Below are 27,880 nucleotides of genomic sequence, written 5' to 3'. Positions count from 1 at the left end.
AACTCTTGATATAATTTGGTCATTCAGAATAAAAAATGTAAGAATGTATTTGGAATTAAATGTTTTGATGGAGATGCTCTTTGCCCATGGCTAATTAAGAACATCTCCAATATTAAGAATGACAGAAGCAGCCAGTTTAGTAAGGTTTTTTTTTCCCCAATGAAAACAACATACAATTTTTATATTTGACTAAAGATTTCTTATTTTAATTAATTACATTCTGTCACTGTTTTCATTTTTCTGCTCTCTAGTACTGGGATTATTTTTTATTGACATTTAGACCCTGGGGCAGTATCACTGCAGCTGTTTTTAATTTCTGTATAACAGAGCTCTGGTGGTGGTGGTCATTGATCCAGCACTGTTTGCTGGCTTTTTAATGCAAGGTCACCTTAATTGCTTTTTGCTAGTTTCCTCTGTTTCTCTAATGATATGGGGTTTTAAGAAATAATCCCGTTCCTGTTGCACATTTGAAACAGAACCTCATATACGAAGTATGGTGATTGATTCACAACCTCAGGGGATAGTGTAGCATGTAAAATATTACTTTCTGGAAAGAAGCATGTTGTACAAGCTGGTTTCTTGGGCCTTAGTCCTGCAAGATGCTTGACACTTGCAAACCACCTGACTTTAAATGGGGCTTGGCACTGCTGTAAAAGTACCATGGTGGAATCCTCCATTCTCTCCCCTTCCCTCTTTTCCCCCATGGCAGGTGCTGTATGTACCCCTCATTCCTTCTTCCCTGCCATTTCCCCCTTCTCTACCATGGCAGGGTCTCTTTGCACTCCCTCCTTTTCCCATCTCTGTCACATGCCAGAGGCTCTGTATGCTTCTCATGGCCATCCTCCCCTATACCAGGGGGACTTGGTCAATTTAAATAGTCTTTGCATACAGATGAGATTGGAAGCATGGGTGGACAAAATTTAGGACTTGTTGATTTTATCAGTGGCCCTTTAGGAATAAACGGACTGCTTCACAGCAACAGGCTTATTAGTATGGGATAATTAAGATAACTCAGGATTGTGATTTCAGCATTCTGCATCTACACAATAACATCTCACTTTAGTACTCTAAAACCCAAGTGAGAGATTGTACAGTTTAAATCTTGGCTACTGTAGATTCAGAAATTTCCCTTTTCCTACAGGAAAGGCAGACTCTTCTAATGAATCACTTATCCTGCTAGTGGGAGTATTATGTGAAATGCTCTGAGTCACGAGTTTTGAAATGGAGTTGAAGCCTCCTGACAACCATCATCTCAGACAGCTTGTAACTCCTTGATTTCAAATGGAAGACAATTATATTTTTGAAACCTCAAACTGTGACTATTCCTTAAACCAATTGACTGACAGACTATGAAGAGGGGTATGTTTTTAGAAGTTCTCTTTCCTGGCTTGATGTATTTATACTCATGTACTTTTCTCTTGGATATCCTTGCACAACGGTGTGCATAGCTGGTTCCCTACTTTTGGGCAAGTCACTTAATATCTCTCTCTGCTTCAGTGTTCCCACTATAAAATGGAGCTAATTTGTAACGTGCTGTGGGTGAAAAGTGTCCTCAGCTTTTTGATATTATTTGGTGGTGATATATAGACAGATATTGAGCTGTGAGCTCAGAGCCCAAAGTGAAATGGCTGAGGAAACAATTTGCCCACCACTGAAATGCAGCCGCCTTTTGAATGGAAAACCATGTATATTTTCCAGTTTATACTGAGTAGTTTTGAATGCATGGTTGTGTAAAGTGATGTTGAGGATTATGCCTACATCTGTGTTAATAGCTACTTTGGTGTATCCATCTGTGACCCTGAAAAACAAATTCTGAGTGTTCTATTAACAATAAGTGATGTGTCCAGCAGGCAGAGTTGTGGGGAAATGATCTTTAGTGAGCATAAATAGATTTATAGAGCCTTTAGATCATGCTCTGTCTGAGGTCATGGTGTACTTCTTAGCGCTCAGTTTACAACCATCAGAGAAATGTAGGGCTAAAAGGGATCTCAAGAAGTCCTCAAGTCTAGCCCCCTGTACTATGGCTATGTCTACCCTAGAGAGCTTACAGTGGCGCAGCCATACCAATGCAGACTCCAGTCCCCCACTTGGAAGCCTATTCAGGAGCTTAACTGCTCTTCTATGTTGCTGATTAAGCCCATTACTTCTTGTCCTATCTTCAGTAGGCATGGAAAATGATGATCACTGTCGTCTTTATAACGGTCCCTAAATATCTGAAGACTGTTGAGATACGGAGATGTCCTTCCCTGAGTTTTCTTCCCCTGTCTTCTTGAGCACAAGACAGTATTTTGTCCTAAGGGCAACATGTAGTACCTTATGTGTATGAAAACAGGATTGGTCAACGATAGACTTCTCGTTCCTGGTGAGCGGAGGCAACAGGTGAGTGATGAGATGAAGAGCAGGAGCTGTTTTGTCTTGAAACTGTGTGTTACTTGCCTTTCCTCTTCTTAGGTATATCTTACATCTTTTTCAAGTGGCCAGAAAGACAAAATACTAGGTCTCTCAGTCATCACTATTGAAGCAGTTTATTTAATTGGTCAGTGGAACTGCTTCAGTACCAGGAAGTAAAAGCTATCTATCAGTCAATATCTTCATGGCATACACAGTTTTTGTATACCTTGGACATAGAATCATAGAAGTGTAGGACTGGAAGGGACCTCAATAGGTCATCTAGTGCAGGACCCTGGACTCAAGGCAGGACTGCGGGGGAGGGATAGCTCAGTGGTTTGAACATTGGCTTGCTAAATCCAGGGTTGTGAGTTCAATCCTTGAGGGGGGGCCATTTAGGGATCTGGGGCAAAAATTGGGGATTGGTCCTGCTTTGAGCAGGGGGTTTGACTGATGACTGCCTGAGGTCCCTTCCAACTCTGATATTCTCTGTGTGTGTGTGTGTGAGTGTGTGTGTGTGTGTGTGAGACTAAGTAATAACTAGACCATCCCTGACAGGTGTTTGTCTAACCTGCTCTTAAAAACCTCCAATGATGGAGATTCCACAACCTCTGTAGGGAATTTGATGAGATCACAAGGCTCTGAGCATGAGCAAAGGCCACTCTGACGTGGTATACCACCCTGCAGCTTCAATTAAAACTAGAATTATATTTTGCCATACCTAAATGAATGCCTTTCCTTGCCTTAATGTGCTTCTTGGTTTATTAGGTATAAGGAACAGTACCAAGAAAGTGTCCTGGTGGTATAGCCCTTCCTGAAGCAAAACTTCTACTGATTTCTATGGGAGTTTTGCCTAAATGCTAGGAATGTAGGATTGTGTCAAAAAACATTTTTAAGGGTACCTCCTTCCTTAGATTGAAAGGTTATCTGTGCTGACTTTACTAGCAGTGATGTTTTTGAGGGGTGTCCAAATTCTGAAAGTTATTTTAGGTTATAGCATTTCCGAAACTTTTTTGGCCACAGAACACTTTTTAGCCTGGTATATGTTTACGGAACACTTATAACTGAAACGTTCCGGAAAGGGGTAGACATCAACATGCTTGCGTGCCACGTTCTGTTTACGCCATGATATTCAATACGAGATCTATCAATAACCGGAAAAAGAGTTTTATGTTCAATTATAGTCATTCAAAAAGAGTTGTAAACTATGCTTCAAATATGCCAAATTTAAAATTAAAATTTTTTTTTTTAAAATTACGATTCTTTCACGGAACACCTATTGACATTGTGCGGAACACATTTTGGGAAACGCTGGATTGTAGGAGTTTCTGTGGCACTAGTCACTACAATATCAGTGTGCTTTCGAATTGCTTTGGATTTGCTTCTTTCGCCTCTCATTCTGCAGCCCTTATACAGTAAAATTCCCATTGACTTCAGTGGGTGTCTTTCAGGTATAGTGACTCCAAGGATGTGCTCCAAAAGTAGGTTTTTTTTCAGACACAAATTCCTGTGCATCTCCTCCAATTCTTGTGTCATATTTTTACCTTTTCTTTTTGCCAGTTTTTTTCCATGTAAAGGAACGTATCTTTTTTTAAAGGAAGAAAAATTGGAAGTTTTAATAACTCAGTTGTTATTGAACAAGCATTTTGGAACTATAGTAATTTTAGGGGGTGCTCTTTCTTGGTAAATGTACGTCTGGTTGTGCTGTCCTTCCACACAGGAATAGTACCTTGCTCTACAAATAGCTCCATTGTTTTAAAAAAAATACCATCTGAAAACAATGGGACTATAGTAGACTAAGATACTACTCAGCCTTAGCAAGCCTGACAGTGTTGGGCCCAAAAATAACAGGACCGTTTGCTTGGGTATTTATTCAGGAGATTGGGTCCTCCCACTGTACAATAGAGAAGAATCCTGCCTAAACGGACAGAGTGCAAATACAACACTTTTGAAGACTTTAACAATGTCATTTTTTTTGTTTAAAAAAATAGTTTGAACAAGTTTCTTCAAGTGAAATATTTATCATTGGCTTAAGCGAAGGGCAACATGGGCTGGCACGCTTCCTCATGCAGCTTGGCCAATGTACTTTAATCTTGTCTGACCTGGAACATTTGAGTAGTTCCAGTCCATGGTGTTATCTGCAGAGACTATCCAGGCTTGCTGAATTATGCAATTACTTTTTTTGTGATGCTCACACATGTGGACTATGATGAGACTTCTAACAAACAAAGGCAGGCTATGAACTCGATGTATTTCCCATCCCACTGTTTTTTAAAAGTATTCCTAAATAAGCATAGTTTTTCCTTTTTTAAACACATAATTGATAACAGTGCTTTGCTCACTGTATGCTTTTTGGCTGCACATTGGAGAAAGGGAAGCCTGTGCTAGTTAGTTGCACACAGAGGAAGAAAGGTATAAATTGCCCGTTTTAATAGTTTGCTTCTCTTTCCCAAGTAATTCTCTTGGAAATCTTGAACACAATGGTATGTAAGACTATTAAACTGCATCCTTTGTGTTTGTCAAAACTGATTTTTAAAAACATGATTTGCTTTTGACCATAATGCTAGGTGATTTATTTTACAAATATAAGATTTAAAAAATCATTAACATATTGAAGAAAATGGAAAGTGTAGTTTTTTTGTTTGTTTGGTGGTTTTTTGCAAGTTTCCTCCATCCAGATTATTTATGTCTGTGCTTGACAGTCTCCTAGGTAAAACATGGTCATATTTTCCTACTGGTAATACTGAAAAAAAAATTGCTTATGTGTTTCATTGTAGCTCTGCAGAGAAGATTAAGCCTACTGACAGAAAGCAATGTAATATTATGTTCAAATTAGTATTGATTTTTCCCATCATAATTGAAGCAGATGAAGACCAATGACAGTATAATTGTACCTCTTCTAGAGATCAAAGAGTTACGGGAATTCTGGGAATAGACTAACTTTGTTATTCTTAGTTTTAATAATTAGGTTGCCAGAGAAAAGATGAGTCTTTGCAATCCTGTTAACCTTTGTGAAATCACAGTAAGGAACCTCCTAATGGAAGTTAAGGCTGTGTGTTAACAAAGGATAATTTAACTAGTAATAATGTGAGCTGAGATGTTTCCTGTAAGTTCTGAATTTGGCTCTGCATTGTGGCCCACTGTTTGACAGGTTTTTTTTCTTAATATGTGTCCTGCTGTTTGTTTAAAACTCCATTTCGAAAGGAAGCATTGGATTAATCTACCGGTAGATGATGACAACTGTGTACAATTTTATTCCTTTGCACATATGCCTGACTGCTTGAAACAACAACTCTGGTGTATAGACTCTTAGGCTGTCAGTTATAATGTAGAAGTTTTAAAGCAAGCTTGAAAAAGGAAACAGTAGTACTCTAGTTTGACAATTGTGAAGTATCATTAACCCTCCTGCAATTCCCACAAGAGTTTATTACAGTAATATTAAAATCAAGCCCAGAGTATCCTGCTGTTTCTGTTTCTTTAGCTATAAGCACTTTTGGATGGGGACTGTCATTACGTTTGTCTTGAACAGTGCCACTGTCATTGATGGTGACCAAAATATAATAGTTTGTTGTTTTATTGTACGGATGCTTTCAGCCATGAAACATTATCATCATGGAATAACATTTTGGTTGACAAGAGGTGGATTTCGATGGAGCTGACTTTAACACGAACAGCAAAAGTGGTTGTAGATCTAATCAGAATGGGCAAAAAGGAATTGAAAATGGCAATCAGTTTCTTCTGCACTTCAAACATTCAAAATAGGGATTAGTGGATTAGGAAATTCTTGCCTCCACATTTTCAAAGAATTTGTGTGCAGTTAGCTGGTCAAAGTCCTATGGAAGTCAATGACCGTGATACACCTAAAATCCCATGGTACATCCCAGGGTTCAGTCCAGAAAAAACTAGGCAGGAATTAATGGCAGGAAGATTTTATGGTCTTTCTCAGCCCAGCAGTTGCTTTCTGTTTGGGTTAGTGAGGAGAGGAGATGTGTGAATGAATGAACCCACTGTACAAGACATTGTCTTGTTTGTAACAATGTCAGAATGTTTGGCCACATTAATGAAATGAAGTTTTTGTGTTTTTTTTTTTGTTTTTTTAAAAGGGATTTGTAATCAAGGCAAAAATCTATGTATCGTGTACCTTTGTACACTATTACAGCATTATTTGTTGCATATATATCTTTAAGTGTTATAGCATCTACAAATATGCATTGTCAATAAATTGATAGCATAGCAGCAATATTGCATAAACTGATGCTATGCAGTGAGTGATCAGTGACTTCCATGCACTTAGTCACCTCCTAAGCAATCTGTTTGTTTTAAAGGGCTAAATATTTTCACCTTTTTAATTTACTTTATTTAAAATAAAATACAGAAACTCTAATGTATAAATAGCAATTGACACCTACACAATTAATCTTTGACCAATGTAAATATGAGGCCATATTTGCATTTAGTGCCCTGTATAACTCCCCTTTCCTTCAATAGGATTCACACCTTTGTGTCTGAAGGCAGAAATGGGCCCATAACTTTCACTTTTCGGACTGAAAATTACCCCCGACTGTTATCTAGTTCACCGTCTGCGGCCTGATAGTCATTAACAGAATTGGATGGTTTGAACGTGATCCCAGCTGACAAATGATACAATTACATCTGTGTGATCGGATAATCTTCCTCATCCCAATCCTTTCCTTGGTAAAGCTTCACTATTAATTCTCTATTCAGGTTTATGGTTTCTTTATTTCTGATCATCTGCCCTAGCTTTTTGAACCAGTAAGCATGAGCAGTTTGTGCTAGGATCAATATTGGTTCCTAACTGCATGACATGGTTCTTGGTTACTACTATTGGCAATTAAGGAAAGATCAGGTACTGCAATTCTGCTGTACTTTTCTAAACAGTTTTTCCTGCTTTCTGTGAAAGTTTGGGAATGGGATGAATTTAGGGTAGGAAAGCAGCCAGATGAACAGCCCTGATCACCAAAATCCTTTGTTAATCCACAGAACTAGTACAGCATGAGCAGCAAAAGTATAATCTTTCCTCCCCTGCTTCACCAGCGTGTTTCACATGCAAAGTCTCCCCCTTATGGGTCACTAGCAGGCTTCGTACACTGAGTCAGTGCTAAGGCCTGTGAAATCCATGGTAATATAAGCAGTCAGGAGAGGTCTGATTCAGTGTCCTGGCTTTCAGCTCAGTGCATTTTCCTTGTAAAACATTAGCTACTTTCACAGTACAGTGAAACAGGCAGCCTAGCTCAGTTTTTTTAAAAAAGGACACATCTTGCAAAATCTGGTACACTTGAGAGGTCTGGCCCACTTAAACCAAAGAGGGTCACGAGTCACAAATTCAGGACACAGTTCCAAACTTTCTCAAAGTTCCGGAGTAACACCATCTGTTGCATTGTCCCAGGTGATCTGTAAAACATGCTGTCACCGTTCTGAGCTAGCTGCACCTCTCACCCTTCTGTGATCTCTCTCTGAGTGCACCCCTTCCAAGTTTTAGGACTCAAGCCTTCATCTCTCTGGGGTGGAATCCCGCAGTTCTCTAGCTACAGCCTTTCTGTATACCAGTTGTGATTGCTCAGCAGACCTGACTGGACTTGGGACCTGCAGTTCTTCCCTTCAGGAGCCGTGACCAGCAGTGAAAACTGTGGTCATGAACAGCTTTCTTAAAACAAAGTATGATTTAATATTAACAGTAGGAGCACAACATAACAGGAGAAAAGGATTAAAACAACAAAAGGCCTACACACACATCTATCATATCAAAAGTCTTTCCATTTTCCACATGGGAACTGTAAGAGGGTGTCTTGCTCCTTTAAGGAACTGCATAGAGCAAGAGTCTGAGGCTACTGTAGGGAAGAGCCTGAGAGTGGTGGAGTTGTTCCAGCTAGGAAGGGATTGGAGTTACCCACTAAAGCAGGGAAGGCTCTGAGATAATTTGGTCTCTTTAGTTTAGAGTGTTATTGTAGGCAGCTTTGCTTCAGGTATTCTCTTCTACCCAGCATTAACTAGTCCACTGGGATAAATTCCTTTCTTCGGAAAATAGGAGAGCAAAATTATTCACCAACGGACAGGAACACATTCAAGTTTAATTAGCAGACTTGTACAGATCAGATGTTTTGGTTTAATGGTGGATGTCATCTGATTAAAAATTAAGATAAGGTTATGATTAAGTTGTCAGAAATTAAGGTAAGTCTCTTGTTTTCTTTAAAGAAATTATGAGGCCCAGGTGTTTGGATAACTAGCCTAAAAGCACTGGAACATAATGATCCAGATTTGTACCCAGATTTTAATGTATTCATCTAAAATGAAATCCACATCAAATGTAGGCTCTAAGTATATAATATGCATTTGCAGTCTGGATATAATATACTTCATGTTTAAAAATGGGTAACGAATTAGCAAGGAAAGCGGGTTTAGATTTAACAGTACTCTTAGAGGATCACAAAAGTGATCCACTGGTGGAGTGGGACTCTTCCCTACAGTATGTTTTCTGGTGCTTTTGTTCACTCTAGTTTTAAAGACATATAGGAATCAGGGTTTCCTTAGGAGACTGTATCTTGGTCCTAAAGATCTTACTATCAAAAAAGTTTTTTCCCTCCCAATATTTATCTAATTGTTTCTTTATCCCTTTAATATTTGTTGTTTTCTGCCGTCTCATCAGTTGGTCTAGAACTTTATGATGTTCCCAGAACTGAACATACAGGTGTAGTTGCACAAAAGTTATACATAGGGCTTGTCTTCATTAGCGCGCTAAATTGGCGCTGCTGCACTGACACCTTGGCATGGCTGTAGCGCATCTGGTGAAGACCATTATGTTGATGGGAGAGCACTCTCCCATCGATGTAATTACTCCACCTCAACAAGAGGCAGATGCTATGTCGGTGGCAGGAGAGTGTCTCCCCCGATATAGCGCAGTGTAGACACCACTTTAAGTTGATGTAAGGTATGTTGCTTGGGGGTGGTTTTTCACATTCCTGAGCGAAGTAACTTATATCGACTTAAGTGGTAGTGTAGACAAGCCCTGTGAGAGACACTCATTGCCTTGGTGTGGGGCTTGATGCCTCTATGCATGCAACCCAAAATGGGATGTATCATCTATTACACTGCAAAGTCATGTCTAATTTTCTATCGGCTATCACTTTAGATCTCTTTCAGTATTACTGCTTTCCAAGTTTATCTCCTGTGACAAAGTTCCTGCTCTACCTTGGTTGGTCTTGCGCTTACTGGTGGATTTGCTCGCCTTGGAGCTTCACGGCAGCCCTCAGCTTGGCCGTTTTTCTGAACCCACAGTCCAGGTCGACTCCTCCTGTGTCTGACCAGGAGTTGGGAGGATTTGGGGGGAACCTGGACCTGTCCTCTGCTCCGGGTTCCAGCCCAGGGCCCTGTGGAATGCAGCTGTCTAAAGTGCCTCCTGGAACAGCTGTGCGACAGCTACAACTCCCTGGGCTACTTCCCCATGGCCTCCTCCCAACACCTTCTTTATCCTCGCCACAGGACCTTCCTCCTGGTGTCTGATAATGCTTGTATACCTCAGTCCTCTAACAGTCCACGTTCTCACTCTCAGCGCCTAGTGCCTCTTGCTCCCAGCTCGTCACACGCACACCACAAATTGAAGTGAGCTCCTTTTTAAAACCCAGGTGCCCTGATTAGCCTGCCTTAATTGATTCTAGCAGCTTCTTGATTGGCTGCAGGTGTTCTAATCAGCCTGTCTTAATTGTCTCCAGAAGGTTCCTGATTGTTCTGGAATCTTCCCTGTTACCTTTCCCAGGGAAAAGGGACCTCCTTCGCTTGCTGCTACTCTATTTGCTTTCTATGCTTTCCTAAAGCCCCCTGGCCTGGATTTTTCTTACTTTTTGACCCTGCTTAGTCCCCCCCCCCCCCCGCAACCGGGCCAGACGCTTTTTTTGTTTTGTTTTGTTTTGTTTTGTTTTGTTTTTTGCTGTTTTTTTGCTGCCGTTCGAGTGCTGGTCGGTTGCCAGCTTGCTGCCAGCCCCCCCGCCATGCCTCCTCTCGGATGCCGCTTTTGCCCCAGCTGAAATCCCCGGAGGAGGGGGGAAGACTGCCGACCCGCTACCCGGAGGAGGGGAGTGGAAGCCCCCAGACCCAGCCGTTTTACTGTTATTTCTAAACCTGTACTGAGCTAGGAAGATTCTTCTTATCTCTGCAACATTCTTGGCCTGCTGAAAGCCTCATTACAAAGCCGGAAGAGAAGATAGCCAACAGAAAAAATCACCCAGGGAAGCTACGAACCATCGTGGAGGGGGCCGTAAGACTGAGTAACTTTTGAATTGTATTCTCATGTGGGGGGAGTTTGACTGTGTTTTAATTGCATTTGTGGGGGCACAGGGGGTGTGGCACGGATGCCCCCCGATCCATCGTCCCGCCCCCAACACTACCACGACTGTCATGGCCCCCCTGCCGTCCATCTCTGCTGGCAACTTGCCATCTGCCTTTGGATTCAGCTGTTTGCTTTGAATTTTGCCGCTCGGACCAAACACAACAGCCGACCAAACGAGACTCTTTGGACAAACGTGCGTAGGTCCATGTCCCCACCCCCCCCGACTGTTTACCTCACAGATTGCTCCTATTACCGGACCCCAACTCCTGTTTTCCTCCCCCATCCAGTCCGACCCATTTGGCACCCCCCCGCCTGCAGCCCAGCAGGGAGGAGTGGTTAATCTGCTTTCCCCTCCCCCCTCCTCCTTCTGGTGTCTCCCCGTCTCTCCCCACTCACAATGGCGGGGAATGAGAGGGGTGAGACCCCTCTAGCAACCTCAGTTTCCTCTCCCCCACCTACCCCCCTGCCCAACCCCCCAGCCCTCCCCCCACCACTGCTGTCAAAACATCTGCCACCGCCCCCGCTGGGGCATCGGCAGCAGGAGGCACCCGGGCGATTACTGCTGCTGCAACATCCACCGCCCCCCCAGATTCTAGGAATCCCCCCCCAGTTGGCCAGAAAGGCCAGGGTGTGAAGAAAGGAAAGGGCCCCGCTAAAACCACCAGGCCCTCCATGGCAGGGGCTACCCCCCACCGCTGTGGCCTCGTCATCGACCATGGCGTCCCTCCCCGCTGTTCCCTCCACCAGCTCTGCGAGCGTTCCTCCCCCGGTCCCCAGGACGTATGCCCAGGCAGTGGCACCCCCCCCCGCCTGCCGCCTCGTCATCTCACCCACCCACTACCTCCGCTATCATCAATAGTGGCCGGGGCCCCTTTCCCACCATGACCAGGAAGCACAGCGTCCATTGCCTCCTGGTCCCCGCCTCACCCCACATGGAGACATACGTGCAGGCATTGGCGAGGGTGGTAGGACCCACGGCTATCGTGGCAGCCTCCAAAATGTACGGGAAGGTTGTCTTTTTCCTAGCATCGGAGGCGGTGAAGAAGGGCCTGGTGGGGCGGGGTGTTTGTCCCCCTGGAGCCGCTAGAGGACCTGGGCGTTTGCCTAGTCCTCACCTCCATCCCTCCCTTTCTACCCAATGCCGCCCTGTTACCCGCTCTCTCCACCCTGGGGAAACTTGATTCTGTCATCAGCCCTCTCCCGTTGGGCTGCAAGGACCCCACCCTCCGTCACGTCCTCTCGTTCCGCCGGCAAGTGCAGCTTCTACCGCTGCCGGCAGCGCGTGATGGAGAGGCGCTCGAGGGGTCCTTCCTAGTCCCCTATCAGGGAGCCCGCTATTGGGTCTTTTACTCCACGGGAGAAGCCCGGTGCTACCTCTGCCGCTCACTGGGGCATGTCCGCAGAGACTGCCCTTTGACCCAGCGGGGAGGGGCACCCAAGACCCCCGAGACCCGGCAGGACGTTGGCTCCGTCGTTGCTGACGCCCCTGGCTGCCCGGCACCTGAAACCACCTCTCCTCCTGCTCGATCCACTGCTGCTCCCGTCCGGACCCAAGAGACACCTCCCCTACAACGCCCAGACGAGCAAGGGAGTCCCACCCTTGCTATCAACAATCCAGCAGAGCCTATGGAGGAGGGTGCAGCAAAGCTATTACCGGGTATAGGAGAGGGCCCGCCCCAAGGAGGACCCCCCGCCCCCCATGCTGCCTCACCGTTACCCCCCCGAACCCCTGAACCATCACCTCTGCCCCCCGACATGACCCCTGCTAACCAACCCCCAGACGACGCTATGGAGGGCTGGACCCTAGTCCAGGGGAAGCGAGGCAAGCGGAAGGCTCGAGCTCAGCTGCACCCATCCGATGCGGAGGCCCCCCGGAAGACCAGGAAGGGAGGCACTGATACTGAGCCTTCCGCTATGCCCACGAGTCAGATCCATCCACCGGTGTCGGGAGGGGAAGATAGAATGGCATTGGATGGTAGAATCTCCCCTCCACGGGAGACCCTCCCCTCCGAGACCCCTGAGGAAGCCCCTTCTACCCGGATACCACCCGAACCCCCCGTGAACCCCGAAGTGACCGTCGAGGGAGGCCCCAGAGGAGAGGCCCCCGGTGTAGCAGAAGACAACCTCTCCTCCATGTATGAGGAGATTGAGGCCCTAGGTTTGACCCTGGTCACCCAGGGAGAGGATGATCTACTGCCGGCTGGCCTCGATCTGGGCAACCTCACCCCAGTCCCCCTTTCCCCATGCTCCCTCCCCCTAACTGCCTTCCCGGGCGGGCACCCTACAGAAGGTGGTCCACCACCTGATGCAATGGCCACCAAATCCACCACAGAGCCTGCGCCTAGCATCACTGGGAGCCCCCTCTCCCACCCCTCAACCCTCAAATCTGCTCAGGAGGCACCATTTTTCAGCTGCTTGCCTCCCGAAGCCCAGAGCCTTGCCTCTGGCCCTGCCCCCACCCCTGTCCCTGCCCAGTCCACCTCCTCCTGCAATGCTATTGCCACCCCTGGGGTTATTTCTTTCCCATTTTTTGCGGATTCCCCCCAGGGAGCAGCCTTTGCATTTTCCTGCCACGACCCATTAGAAGCTGCAATTTTCCCTCCGCCATCCCCTTCTACCCCAAGGTGTGAGGTGGACCTAATAACTTTAGCCTGTCAGACGCGTCTCAGCGGATCACGAGGCTGCATCAAGAGCCCCACCAGGGAACAACCCAGAAATCGTAACCCCACCCCCCCATGAGCTGCGAAATGCATTGCGGAAGTTTTTAGAAAACATCCGTGGCGCCCGCAACAGGGTACAGCTGGCTCTCCAGCTATGTGGGGACTTTGATCAAATCCTCCAGGCCACAAGGGCCCTTATAAAGGAGGGCAGAGGGCAAGGAAAGCACGGTGCTGCAGCCTACAGGCGGGTCTGCGGCTTCCGTAATGATCTACTCACTTACGGGATGGGTCACGGATTGCTGTGCAACCCGCTGAGGGCCACGAAAACCCCTGCCAATAAGGAACCCCCATACCCCCAGCCCTCCGCATGACGCCTCTCATTATCACAACTTTGAACACCAGGGGCTGTAGGATGGCTCTCCGCAGGTCCCAGATGCTCTTTTACCTTCGGGAAGGGGGGTACTCTGTGATTTTCCTGCAGGAGACCCACACGGATCCGACCACCGAGGACAGCTGGCGGCTGGAGTGCGGGGACGGGGTCTACTTTAGCCACTTCACGATGTGGCAAGCTGGAGTGGCGACCCTGTTCTCCCCCAACCAGCAGCCCGAGGTGCTAGGGGTCACTGAGGCCGTGCCGGGCCACCTGCTGCATCTCCGAGTCCGTATGGAGGGGCTCGTGGTCAACTTTGTAAATATCTATGCCCCGACAAAAAGCCTGAAACGGCCACAATTCTATCAGCGGGTGTCCGACTTCCTCAGCACCCTAGATTCTCACAAGTGCCTAGTCCTGAGAGGGGACTTTAACACCACCCTCGAGGAACGGGACCGCTCAGGGGCCGAGCTGAGCCCGGCCGCTGCAAACATTCTCTGAGAAATAGTCGAATATCACTCCCTAGTAGACGTCTGGCGTGACCACCACCCAGATGACACTTCCACGTTCACCTTTGTCCGGGTGGAGGCCCATCGGTCACACCACTCTCGTTTGGACCGTATTTATTTATCCCGTTTCCATCTTTCACAGGCCAACTCCTCCAACATTCGACCGGCCCCATTTTCCGACCATCATTTAACCACCATAACAGCCTCCCTCCATGCAGAGAGGCCGGGGCTGGCCTATTGACACTTTAACAACAGCCTGTTGGAGGATGAGGGCTTCATGACGTCCTTCCGGGAGTTCTGGCTGGCCTGGCGAGAGCAGCGGCATGCCTTTCCCTCGGCGCAGCAATGGTGGGATCTAGGGAAGGTGCGCGCCAAGCTCTTCTGCCGTGACTACACCCGGGGCACCAGCCGACGGAGGAATGCAGCGATAGAGCAGTTGGAACGGGAGGTCTTAGAGATGGAGAGGCGTCGGGCCGCCAGCCCCGAGGACCTGTTCCTCTGCGGAGCGTGCTGGGAGAAGCGGGAGGAGTTCCAGGCCCTCGAGGACCATCGGGCCCGCGGTGCCTTTGTTCGATCCCGCATCCACCTCCTTCGGGAGATGGATCGCAGCTCCCGTTTCTTCTACGCCCTGGAGAAAACAAGGGGGGCCAAGAAACACATCACCTGCCTTCTAGCAGAAGACGGCGCCCCCCTCACGGATCCGGTGGAGATGTGTGGGAGGGCCCGTGACTTCTACACAAGCCTTTTCTCCCTGGATCCGACCGATCCTGGCATTTGCAGGGTGCTCTGGGAGGAACTCCCCATGGTCAGCGTGAGCGACCGAGACCGGCTAGAGCTGCCTCTCACCCTGGCCGAGTTCTCGGAAGCCCTCCATCGCATGCCCACCAATAAATCTCCGGGCATGGACAGGCTGACCGTGAAGTTCTACCACGCGTTCTGGGACTTCCTTGGCCCAGACCTAGCCACTGTCTGGGCTGAGTCTTTGCAGGGCGGGGTCCTCCCTCTTTCGTGCTCGCCTTGTTGCCGAAGAAGGGGGACCTCCGCAATTTACGAAACTGGCGTCCCATCTCACTACTTAGCACGGACTACAAAATCGTAGTGAAAGCACTCTTGCTTCGGCTAGGGTCCGTGATGGCGGATGTGATCCACCCAGACCAGACCTACACTGTCCGGGGTCGCAGCATTTTTGACAACCTATTTCTAGTCCGAGACCTTTTGGAACTCGGGCGGAGAGATGGTCTGTCATTCACCCTCCTGTCTCTCGATCAGGAGAAGGCATTCGATAGAGTAGATCATGAGTACTTCCTGAGCACTCTGCAGGCGTTTGGATTTGGACCTCAGTTTGTGAGCTTTCTCCGGGTGCTGTACGCCTCCATGGAGTGTTTGGTAAGGCTCAACTGGACCCTGACCGAGCCAGTCAGCTTCGGGCGAGGAGTGCGGCAGGGGTGCCCCCTCTCGGGCCAGCTGTACGCTCTGGCGATCGAGCCTTTCCTCTGTCTCCTTCACAGGAGGTTGACAGGGTTGGTGCTGCGGGAGCCGGAGCTGCGGCTGGTCCTGTCGGCGTACGCCGATGACATGCTCCAGGACCCGGGCGACTTGGCGTGGGTGGAGGTTTGCCAGCCCATCTACTCGGCAGCCTCCTCTGCCCAAGTCAACTGGGTCAAGAGCTCTGGCTTGGCGGTGGGGGACTGGCGGCAGGTGAGCTCCCTCCCACCCGCGCTTCAGACCATCCGGTGGAGTGTGGGTCCACTGCTCTACCTAGGCATTTACCTTTCTGCCACACACCCTTCCCCGCCGAAGAACTGGCAAAATTTAGAAGGCGGGGTGCTGGAGCGGCTCTGGAAATGGACGAGGCTACTCCGATGTCTCTCCCTCCGAGGGAGAGCACTGGTGCTTAACCAACTCGTCCTGTCCATGCTCTGGTACTGGCTCAACACCCTGGTTCGGTCCCGGGTTTCCTGACCAACCTCCGCACAATGATTCTAGAGTTCTTTTGGTCAGGAATGCACTAGGCCCCCTGTTGGGGTTCTTCATCTACCCCTGAAGGAAGGAGGGCAGAGCCCAAAGTGTCTGCACGCTCAGGTCCGTGTCTTCCGCCTCCAGGCCCTGCAGAGGCTCCTTTATTGTGCAGGTAGTTCGACGTGGAGCATAGTGGCACACGCCTTCCTGCGCCGCTTCCAAGGGCTCCGATACGATTGGCAGCTCTTTTATCTCTGTCCGAGAGGTTTTCCGCGAGACCTCTCCGGGCTGCCGGTCTTCTACCAGGACCTCCTCCGGACCTGGAAACTGTTTTCAACGACCAGGTCCGTGGCGGCCACTGTGGGAGCAGATCTCCTCACGGAGCCCCTGCTACACAACCCCCAGCTCCGTGTGCAGGTGGCGGAGTCCTGCTCAGTGCACCAGAGTTTGGTCCTGGCGGAAGTCACGAGAGTCGGAGACCTCCTGGACTACGACCGGGGAGACTGGCTGGATCCCCTGACGCTCGCTCGGCGCATCGGGCTCTCCAGACCTCATACCCCCTGGCGTGTACTTCAGGAGGTGAAGGCTGCCTTGACGCCCGCTGCTCGGGCTTATCTCAACCGAGCCCTGCGCGAGGGCGCACCCCGCCCACCCTCTGCCCCAGGCCCGCCGACCTTTCCATTGGGGCCCTACCCCATAGATCCCAACAAACCCCTCACCCTTTCATTGCAAGCCGGCTGCATGAACTGCAGCTGGTCAGTTTCCAAATCGCGCCACGGAAATGTTTATACACACTCACACTTCACACCCTTCACGCCCACACCCTGGTGTCCTGCCCCGATACGAAATGGTGAGCAACCTCGGTGGGCCAGCCTGTATTCCACCTTGGTCCCGAGGCCCGTCGGACATTAGTTGGCGGCTCCTTCACGGAGCTGTGAGCACGGGCGTGTTTTTGACACGGTTCACCCCCATCCTGGATACTTGCCCTTTTTGCAACGTGAGGGAAACCCTGGCACACGTATATTTAGAGTGTGCCAGATTGCAGCCCCTTTTTCGGCTCCTCACAAATATTTTATTACGCTTTTGGCTGCACTTTTCCCCTCACCTTTTTATTTACGCACTCCCCATCTGTGGCCCCACAAAGTCGCAGGATCTCCTGGTTAACCTTCTCTTAGCCCCAGCTAAAACAGCCATCTATAAAGCCAGAGAGAGGATGTTGGCCAATGAAGCGTCCTGCGACTGTAGGGCCGTTTTCTGATCCTCAGTACATTCACGTATCCGGGCGGAGTTCCTCTGGGCGGCGTCCACCAACTCCGTTGACGCCTTTGAGGAGCGGTAGGCACTGTCCGAGGTTCTCTGCTTGGTGACCCCATCTGGTTCCCTCCGTCTGACCCTTTGATTGAGGGGAAGAGCGAGAGACCCCAGCCCCAGCCATTGCTGCTGTGGATACCATCATCACCGTTACCAAGGAGGGGTCCTATCACACGTGGGTGTACGTCCCACCTCGCAGCCATGCCCATCTTGTCAGGCACTCTCAGGAGAGGAATAATCGGTGAGACTGGGCGTGACACTAGGTAACTCGAGGGGGTGGAAGACCCCGAGTGTCGAGGAAACCCCCCCCCCGCTCTAGACTACCAGGTAACTCAGGAGGGTGGAAGACCATGAGTGTCAAGGAAGCCCCCCCCCCACTCTGGGCCCAGGCTAGTCTGAACGCTTCTCCCTCCTGAAGGCTGCTGTGTTATACCTTGCGTTTGCTTTTGTTTTGTTGCATAGTTTTGTTTTTTTCTTTGGTGATTCTTTGTAAGTGTTATGCAAATAAAATTCTTTTCTGCTTAAAAAAAAAAAAATTACTCTCCTATAGGCATCTGGCCCAACCCTGTCACAGTCCCAATAATTGAATATCTTGGTTTCTGATTATTTTTCTCCTGTTATGTTAGCTTGCATTTTCCCAAATGAAATTTTGGTTATTTCTGTCCTTAATTCCCTGGTTTGTCTTTATTGCAAGGGAATTAGGACAACCCAGAGAAATACAGACTACCGTTTTAACTTTAGTACCTAGAAAGATAACTGAGCAAATCATCAAGAAATCAATTTGCAAAAACACCTAGAAGATAATAAAGTGATAAGCAACAATCAGCATGGATTTGTCAAGAACAAATCCTGTCAAACCAATCTAATAGCTTTCTTTGACAGAGTTACAAGCCTTGTGGAAGGGAGGAGGCGGTAGATGTGACACATCTTGACTTTAGTAATGCTTTGGATACTGTCTCACATGACCTTTTCATTAAAAAAAAAATAGGGAAAGACAGCCTAGATGGAGCTACTATAAGGTGGGTGCATAACTAGTTGGAAAGGAACTATCAATTGCGCACATACAAAATAGGAAATGACTGCCTAGGAGGGAGTACTGTGGAAAGGGATCTGGGGGTTATAAAGGATCACAAGCTAAATATGAGTCAATAGTGTAACATTGTTGCCAAAAAAATCCCAGAATAACGTTTGCTTATCATTAGGAGTTCTGTAAGCAAGACATGAGAAGTATTTCCACTCTGCTCTGATAAGACCTCATCTGCAGAATTGTGTCCTGTTCTGGGCGCCACATTTCAAGAAAGATGTGGACAAATTGGAGAAAGTCCAGAGGAGAGCACCAAAAATTATTAAAGGTCTAGAAAACATGACCTATGAGTGAAGATTGGGTTTGCTTAGTCTGGAGAAGATAAGACTGTGGGGGAGGCATAACAGTTTTCAAGTACGTAAAAGGTTGTTACAAGAAGGAGGGGGAAAATTTGTTCTCTTTAACCTCTGAGGATAGGACAAGAAGCAATAGGTTTAAACTGCAGTAAGGGAGGTTCAGGTTGGACATTAGGAAAAACTTCCCAACTGTCAGGGTAGTTAAGCACTGGAACAAATTGCCAAAGGGGGTTATGGAATCTCTGTCATTGGAGGTTTTTAAGATCAGGTTAGGCAAACACTTGTCAGGAATGGTCTAGTTGTTATTCAGCCCTGCCTTGTATGTAGGGAACTGGACTAGATGACCTATTGGGGTTCCTTCCAGGCCTATGCTTCTATGATTCAAAACCTCTCCAGAGTCTGTCTTATTACTTTTGTCTTTAGTGATGTCTGGAGCTTGCACTCTTGATTTTTAAAAAACATTTTATATATACGGATTATTTTGTTCAAATATATACAAGTGATTCAGGAAGATGGGTTCCAACCCAAATTCTGCAAAGAAATTAAATTAAGGGAACTTCAAGAGACTGTCTAAATTAGCAACCAGTTTAATAATTGTCCAAAGACCAAGAGGGCTAGGATCCTTCCAAAGGAAATAACCATACAGAAGAGAATTAAAAACCTCACAGAAATATGGTTTCAAAAAAGTGAGCGTTTGTGTTTGAGATTTCCCTATAGCAGATGAGATGGATATCATCTGCTAACATTTCAGCTACAGAGCCTTTTTCATGCTGTTGCAATGATGTCTGTCTGACTCTCTCAGCTTATATGAGGGGTTCTCAATTATAAGTGAAGGTTGTGTTTTTTTTGGTTTTTAAGTATTTAAAAGTATCTCCTGGTGGGCTGGGAGAGAGTTAGCTCTTCTCTTCTTTTTTCTTTTTGTGATTTGATTATTTGTATAAGAAGGGTGTTAATCATCTTGTTGTTTTTTATAAAGAAATTCAAATAAAAATGTGACGTCTTTGGCTTTGCCTAGGAGGGATTCCATCAATTGCACAATCTGTTTAGAGGTTTGTTTTTTTTCACCCACTCCTTCCTTTCATTATTAGCTGTTTTGCTTCCCCCTTTGCTGACATTTCAATCACTTCTCCTCATTTTATCAGCACCGTACTGAAGCACTAGCCTTGCAGATGAGACAGGAGTTTTTCTTCTTTTTTGACTGCAATGCCTGCTAGCTGGAAATGAATGTGTTGTTGAGAGCTTTATATGACTACCTTGCCTTTGTCACCTTGAGGAATGAGACACCTGGTGTGGCTCTTAACTGTGGGACATAATGTGCTCTAAAATGGGACATGGTACTAGCTTATAGTGGTCTTTCTTTTAAGTCACAACATGCTACAATGCTCTGTCAGTGGCCCTCTCAACAATTTAATTTCCATGGCAAAGACAGGGAGAAGTTGTGAGCAGATGGTACAGCAATTTGTTTTACTTTTTTTGTCAGTGGCATACAGAAGAGTTGGGTAAGGTGTATGTGGTGGGTTTTGAAGGAAACTAAATGTGTAGCTTGAACTTTTTTATTATAATGTAACACTGCTTGTAATAGAATTCAGGGATCTATATAGCGCAGCAATTTAGTTTTAGATCATATTTTCAATCCAAATATGTGGGAAATAAAAATAAATCTACACAGACACATTTCTATTTTTATGCAGAATAGAAGCCTAATCTCTTACCTACTAGAATGATGGGGAGCCAAAAAGGAACCTAGATAAGTGACATCTCCACAGATTATCCGCCCCCCCCACCCTTGTGAAAGCTTTCATTCAGACTGAGAAGGCTGTAGCTCATTTCACTAAAATACCCATTAAATCTATATTTGTAGAAGCAGTTAATTCTGACAAATGTTCAGTGTTTCCCTTGGCATTGCTTGGAGATGCATATATCAGAATAAAATTGTTCTTTCTTAATGCATTTTTCTGTAGAAAAGTCATTGGAGCAAATTCCCTAATTGTGTACACAGACTGATTTTTGCGTAACCCTAGGCGAGGTCATTGGTATCGAGACTTTGCTAGAGAACCAGATTATGATGCCAGAACCTCAGTTGCAAGGATGGGCATAAAGAATGGGTACAAGGCCAAAACTGGAGAGTGCTGGTTAGAAAGAATGCATGACTAGTGCAGATGGAGGGTGTGCTGATTTAGTGGTTTTGTAGACTGCGCGACCAGAGCAGCTTGTATCGGGCTTGAGTGGAAATATAAAGCTCTGTTCCCAGCAGAAATCCCATTTGACAATAACAGAAAGAGTATCTGCCCTCTGTGGAGGTAAATCGTCCTTGTGTTGCAGACAGCTTGTTTTGGCAGAAGATGATGTAATTTACACCATCATCACTGCATTTGACTCACTATTTTATTGTGGCATCACAGGATGTTGTTAGGTTGTTAAGGGGGTATGGAGCCTTTCATCTCTAGGCTGCTCATTTAAACCTTGCCCATCTCAGTAGTGACATTGCAGTGCAGTTGAGAGGCAATTGTCAGAATGCTCCAATTTTTGCCATTTTGTCAACACTCGTTCCACAGCTCTAACCCATACTTCATCCTCATTTGCCTATGCTCAGCCTGTATCTTGTGGCCTTCTGTGGCCTGTGCAGTACCTCTGCCCTCCTCCCTCTGCCCCCAGCTCTTAGGTGCCTTTTAAAAAGGTTATTTTGCTCTTCCCCTGTGCTGCTGCAGCAAAGAATATAGAATTAATACCTTGCAGCGCTGTGTGATGGTGCTTGTGCTCTCACAGATGAGGATGTCTGGCATGGATCTGAGGGATTTGAATGTTTCGGCTGATGATGAAGGGGTGTGTGTGTGTGTGTGTGTGTGATCTCTCTTTTTTACACACACACACACACACACACACACACACACACAAATTTTATTTATATATATAAAACCCTGAAGAGGTGTGGGTGTAAGAGAGATGTCTGAATCCCTACGGGAATTAAAGCAACTGGAAGCATGTGTAGTGCTTGTGTCGCAGCTGGGACTGGTATCAGACCCAGTGATGTTGCTGGCACTATATGTTAATGTTCTTTGCAGGGTGATCTACCCTCAAGGGAAAGGATCTGCTGCAATGCTTTTCTCATAAAATGAGCAGCAGCTGCGTGAGCATCCAGTCCTTGTAGCATGGTAGAGTAGCTTTCTAGTTCTCTCTGATCAAACACTTCTTGCTCGTTAACCCAAAGGGTTCTCCTTAGAACGAGCCTGATTTTTTCCTATGCGTTATTTCTGTAAATGGTGTGGTGGTGGTGTAACCTACATGGCATTTAATGTGAACACAGTTGTTACACTGTGTAAGAATTTCTATATCTGCCTCTGAACCAGGAAGGAATCTGTTTGAATTGTGAAGTAGTATCGTGCCTTTTTAAATAGCCTGTGCATTTTGTCTGAACATGCATGATACTGAGCAAGTTACAAACACCTAATCCTCAGTGGTTTAATCCTAATTCATATGTGCATGACTTTGGTGGCCCCTGGCACACAGTTACGGCTTGATACTACATTCTTTTCATGTCTGAACTCTCCCTGACTTCAGTGTAGGATTGGAGCCTTCATGTATTAAAGTTGAAAGGTATGGGTAGTACCTGAAAGCTTTCACCATCTGAGGGCTGTTTGGTCTTGGTTAAATTCCTCTAAGAGTTGTCTTCACCATAAAAACCACCACCACAACTGGTACTACTTGACCCCTTTACAGGTAGTTTCAACAGAGAAGCCAGTTAATGATTTGTCCGTCAACTCTCCTCTCGCCCCAGAGTTAATCTTTCCAAGCCAGGGTAGCGACACATTGACAGTGTGCAGAAGCTTGCACTGCAGTTGTATCTGTTCTGTGAAAAACACCGAGGGTTTTCCTTTTCAGAGCTGTCCCTCTGGCACCTTTTCATGATGGTGTGGATTGCACTCTCAGCAAATTTGCGGATGATACTAAACTGGGAGGAGTGGTAGATACGCTGGAGGGCAGGGATAGGATACAGAGGGACCTAGACAAATTGGAGGATTGGGCCAAAAGAAATCTGATGAGGTTCAATAAGGATAAGTGCAGGGTCCTGCACTTAGGACGGAAGAACCCAATGCACAGCTACAGACTAGGGACCGAATGGCTAGGCAGCAGTTCTGCGGAAAAGGACCTAGGGGTGACAGTGGACGAGAAGCTGGATATGAGTCGGCAGTGTGCCCTTGTTGCCAAGAAGGCCAATGGCATTTTGGGATGTATAAGTAGGGGCATAGCGAGCAGATCGAGGGACATGATCGTCCCCCTCGATTCAACATTGGTGAGGCCTCATCTGGAGTACTGTGTCCAGTTTTGGGCCCCACACTACAAGAAGGATGTGGATAAACTGGAGAGAGTCCAGCGAAGGGCAGCAAAAATTATTAGGGATCTGGAACACATGACTTATGAGGAGAGGCTGAGGGAACTGGGATTGTTTAGTCTGCAGAAGAGAAGAATGAGAGGGGATTTGATAGCTGCTTTCAACTACCTGAGAGGTGGTTCCAGAGAGGATGGTTCTAGACTATTCTCAGTGGTAGATGAGGACAGGGACAAGAAGTAATGGTCTCAAGTTGCAGTGGGGGAGGTTTAGGTTGGATATTAGGAAAAACTTTTTCACTAGGAGGGTGGTGAAACACTGGAATGCGTTACCTAGGGAGGTGGTAGAATCTCCTTCCTTAGAAGTTTTTAAGGTCAGTCTTGACAAAGCCCTGGCTGGGATGATTTAGTTGGGGATTGGTCCTGCTTTGAGCAGGGGGTTGGACTAGATGACCTCCTGAGGTCCCTTCCAACCCTGATATTCTATGATTCTATGAGCACTCAGTTCAAAGTAAGGACGAGTAAGTACCTAGTGCCCTGGCCAGATTCCTCGGTGAGTGAATTATTATGTTCTGTCTTCCTCTGCAGTTTCATCTGGTTAGTTATTTTTCATTTCTTTTTCTAAACGCTGCTGTGTAGTGCTGCTGGCCCAAAGTGGCTGCAGTGTCTTACCCAAGAGAGGGCTACAGTATAGAAGTGGCTGAAGTTATGCATGCATGCATATATAATATTGAATAGAGTCTTTATATTTGTGAGAGTTACTGTATGAGTTTAAAATATGAATACAAATATCTCCTTTTACTAGTTTTTGTAAAGGCCAGTTTACTCAAACCTGGGACCTTCTGTGATAAATTTCCGAGTAAAGACTTGTTAAAAAACTAAGTAGAAACCACAGGATTTGGCCCTATATTTCTAAGATTGTTACTAGGGCTGTCAATCACAGTTAACTGAAGCGATTAACCAAAAAAAAATTAACTCGATTTAAAAAATATTAATCGTGATTAATCACAGTTTTATTCACACTCTTAATAATAGAATACCAATTTAAATGTATTATAAAAATATTTGGATGTTTTCCTACATTTTCAAATATATTGATTTCAATTACAACACAGAATACAAAGTGTACAATGCTCACTTTATATGATTACTTTTGATTACAAATATTTGCACTGTAAACAGGTAAACAAAAGAAATAGTATTTTTCAATTCATCTCATACAAGTTCTGTAGTGCAATCTCTTTATTGTGAAAGTGCAACTTATAATTGTAGATTTGTATCTGTTACAGAAGTGCAATCAAAAACAAAATAATGTAAAATTTCAGAGCCTACAAGTCCACTCAGTCCTACTTCTTGTTAAGCCAATCACTAAGACAAACAAGTTTGTTTACATTTATGGGCGATCATGCTGCCCAAGGTGAACTGTCATGCTGGAAGGAGGTTACTAGTGGAGTTCTTCAGGGATCGGTTTTGGGACCAATCTTATTTAATCTTTTTATTACTGACCTTGGCACAAAAAGTGGGAATGTGCTAATAAAGTTTGCAGATGACACAAAGCTGGGAGGTATTGCCAATACAGAGAGGGACCGGGATATCCTACAGGAAGATCTGGATGACCTTGTAAACTGGAGTAATAGTAATAGAATGAAATTTAATAATGAAAAGTGCAAGGTCATGCATTTAGGGATTAATAACAAAAATTTCTGCTATAAACTGGGGACGCATCACTTGGAAGTAACTGAGGAGGAGAAGGACCTCGGAATATTGGTTGATCACAGGATGACTATGAGCTGCCAATGTGATATGGCTGTGAAAAAAGGTAATACGGTCTTGGGATGCATCAGGCGAGATATTCCAGTAGAGATAATGAGGTGTTAGTACTGTTATACAAGGCACTGGTGAGACCTCATCTGGAATATTGTGTGCAGTTCTGGTCTCCCACGTTTAAGAAGGATGAATTCAAACTAGAACAGGTACAGAGAAGGGCCACTAGGATGATGCGAGGAATGGAATACCTGTCTTATGAAAGGAGACTCAAAGAGCTTGGCTTGTTTAGCCTAACTGAAAGAAGGCTGAGGGGAGATATGATTGCTCTCTTATAAATATATCAGAGGGATAAATAACCAGAGAGGGAGAGGAATTATTTAAGCTCAGTACCAATGTGGACACAAGAACAAATGGATATAAACTGGCCATCAGGAAGTTTAGACTTGAAATTAGATGAAGGTTTCTAACCATCAGAGGAGTGAAGTTCTGGAACAGCCTTCCAAGGGGAGCAGTGAGGGCAAAAGACATATCTGGCTTCAAGACTAACTTGATAAGTTTATGGAGGGGATGATATGATGGGATAGGCTAATTTTGGCAATTAATTTGATCTTTGACTATTAGCGGTAGATATGCCCAAGGGGATGATGCCTATGATGGGATGTTGGATGGGGTGGGATCTGAGTTACTACAGAGAATACTTTCCTGGGTGTCTGGCTGGTGAGTCTTGCCCACATGCTCAGGGTTTAGCTGATCGCCATATTTGGGATTGGGAAGGAATTTTCCTTCAGGGCAGATTGACAGAGGCCTGGGGGTTTTTCGCCTTCCTCTGCAGCATGGGGCTTGGGTCACTTGGTGGATGATTCTCTGCACCTTGAAGTCTTTAAACCACGATTTGAAGACTTCAATAGCTTGGAGATAGGTTAGGGGTTTGTTACAAGAGTGGGTGGGTGAGATTCTGTGGCCTTTGTCGTTCAGGAGGTCAGACTAGACGATCATAATGGTCTCTTCTGACCTTAAAGTCTATGATTCTAAGAACAGATACAAATCTACATTTATAAGTTGCACTTTCACAATAAAGAGATTGCATGAGGTGAATTGTACTTGTATGAGGTGAATTGAAAAATACTATTTCTTTTGGTTATCTTTTTTACAGTCCAAATATTTGTAATAAAATAATCCTATAAAGTGAGCACTGTACACTTTGTATTCTGTGTTGTAATTGAAATCAATATATTTGAAAATGTAGAAAAACATCCAAAAATATTTAAATAAATGGTATTCTATTATTGTTTAACAGTGCAATTAAAACTGTGATTAATAGTGATTATTTTTTAATCTTGTGATTTATCATGATTTATTTTTTTAATTGTTTGACAGCCCTAGTTGTTACAAAGCTTCTATTCCCAAACTTTGAGAACACTGATTTTTTTTAAAAAGAATTCTCAATACTAATTAAATTATTTTGCAAATGGAATGTTACACTTTTATGTAATTACACACTTGGGCTCCTTGTGCTTGGACTTGTGCTGCAAAGCGCTTTATGAAAAGACTCTGTTAGCTGTAAGCTAGCTAACCATGTTATCAATCAACTACATAGCTTATTACTCAAGAATACAAAGGCTTCCCACTTTTTCTTGTAGGTTTACTGTCGGGGAGAAATTGGATTGAACAAGAGTGGTTGGCACGAATAGGTGCATTTTTCATCTCTATAATGAAGAAAAGCAGAAGTGACATGATGGTTACAGCAGATGACGTAAGTTTAAAAAAGTCAAGGTTTATTATTCCAGTATATTTTTTTCAGAACAGAACAGCCTGGTTCTCCTTTCATATAGGAGGAGAGTGAGTTTGTGTGTGTATGGGGGTGGGGGGGATGTGAGAAAACCTGGATTTGTGCAGGAAATAGCCCAACTTGATTGTCATGCACATTGTGTAAAGAGTTGTCACTTTGGATGGGCTATCACCAGCAGGAGAGTGAATTTGTGTGGGGGGGTGGAGGGTGAGAAAACCTGGATTTGTGCTGGAAATGGCCCACCTGATGATCACTTTAGATAAGCTATTACCAGCAGGACAGTGGGGTGGGAGGAGGTATTGTTTCATATTCTCTGTGTATATATAAAGTCTGCTGCAGTTTCCACGATATGCATCTGATGAAGTGAGCTGTAGCTCACAAAAGCTTATGCTCTAATAAATTGGTTAGTCTCTAAGGTGCCACAAGTACTCCTTTTCTTTTTGCGAATACAGACTAACACGGCTGTTACTCTGAAACCTTTCATATAGGTTGGCTTTTACACTGGAGTTGCTCCTAGAGTTACTGACTTCCTTGGATTCAGAGTAGCAGCCGTGTTGGTCTGTATCTGCAAAAAGAAAAGGAGTACTCGTGGCACCTTAGAGACTAACAAATTTATTTTGAGCATAAGCTTTTGTGAGCTACAGCTCACTTCATCGGATGCATGCACTCCTAAACTATGGCAGTGTAAATGAGAGGAAAGTAAGGTCCATTGATTAAAAAATAATCATGTAAACTCTTTCCCATTGCTAATGCAGAGTCTGTGCTTGAACATTATACTTCATTAAACTGTGAGAGAGAAATGGATCTGAGCCCAACCACAAACTTTGAGGAAGATCTGATCTGGATCCACACTTTGTGGATTTGCTGTAATTATATATTTATAAGCATTTTTACAACACTTAAGACTGTGGTTTCTTAACACCCCATGTGCTGATGTGTTAATCCATCACTCCTCTTGCCATACTAATCCTTTATTAATTAAATTCCAGTTCCTATTCTCAGGAGAAATGCATCAATTTGTAATGATGGCAATGATAATCACAGCAGTAATTGCTTTGTTTGTTACAGCTTGGGATCTTT

At 45.5% G+C, this 27,880-nt stretch overlaps 1 protein-coding gene across 2 annotated transcripts in view; it reads left to right on the top strand.

The window, feature by feature from the left end:
• The window catches only part of PDE4B (phosphodiesterase 4B), a 395,290-nt gene that overhangs the window by 23,721 nt on the left and 343,689 nt on the right, over nucleotides 1-27,880 (top strand). Inside the window, exon 2 of one of the 2 annotated variants that reach the window (XM_073357424.1) lies at nucleotides 26,652-26,764. The exons of the other annotated variant lie outside the window; for it this stretch is intronic. Coding sequence (XP_073213525.1) covers nucleotides 26,723-26,764 — 42 coding nt within the window. The 5' untranslated portion in view covers nucleotides 26,652-26,722. The remainder of the gene's footprint in view (nucleotides 1-26,651; nucleotides 26,765-27,880) is intronic. 2 annotated transcript variants of the gene reach the window in all.

Source organism: Lepidochelys kempii, chromosome 8, assembly GCF_965140265.1.
Source record: "Lepidochelys kempii isolate rLepKem1 chromosome 8, rLepKem1.hap2, whole genome shotgun sequence".
Classification (NCBI taxonomy): domain Eukaryota; kingdom Metazoa; phylum Chordata; order Testudines; family Cheloniidae; genus Lepidochelys; species Lepidochelys kempii.
This window is presented reverse-complemented; position numbering and strand designations above follow the sequence as displayed.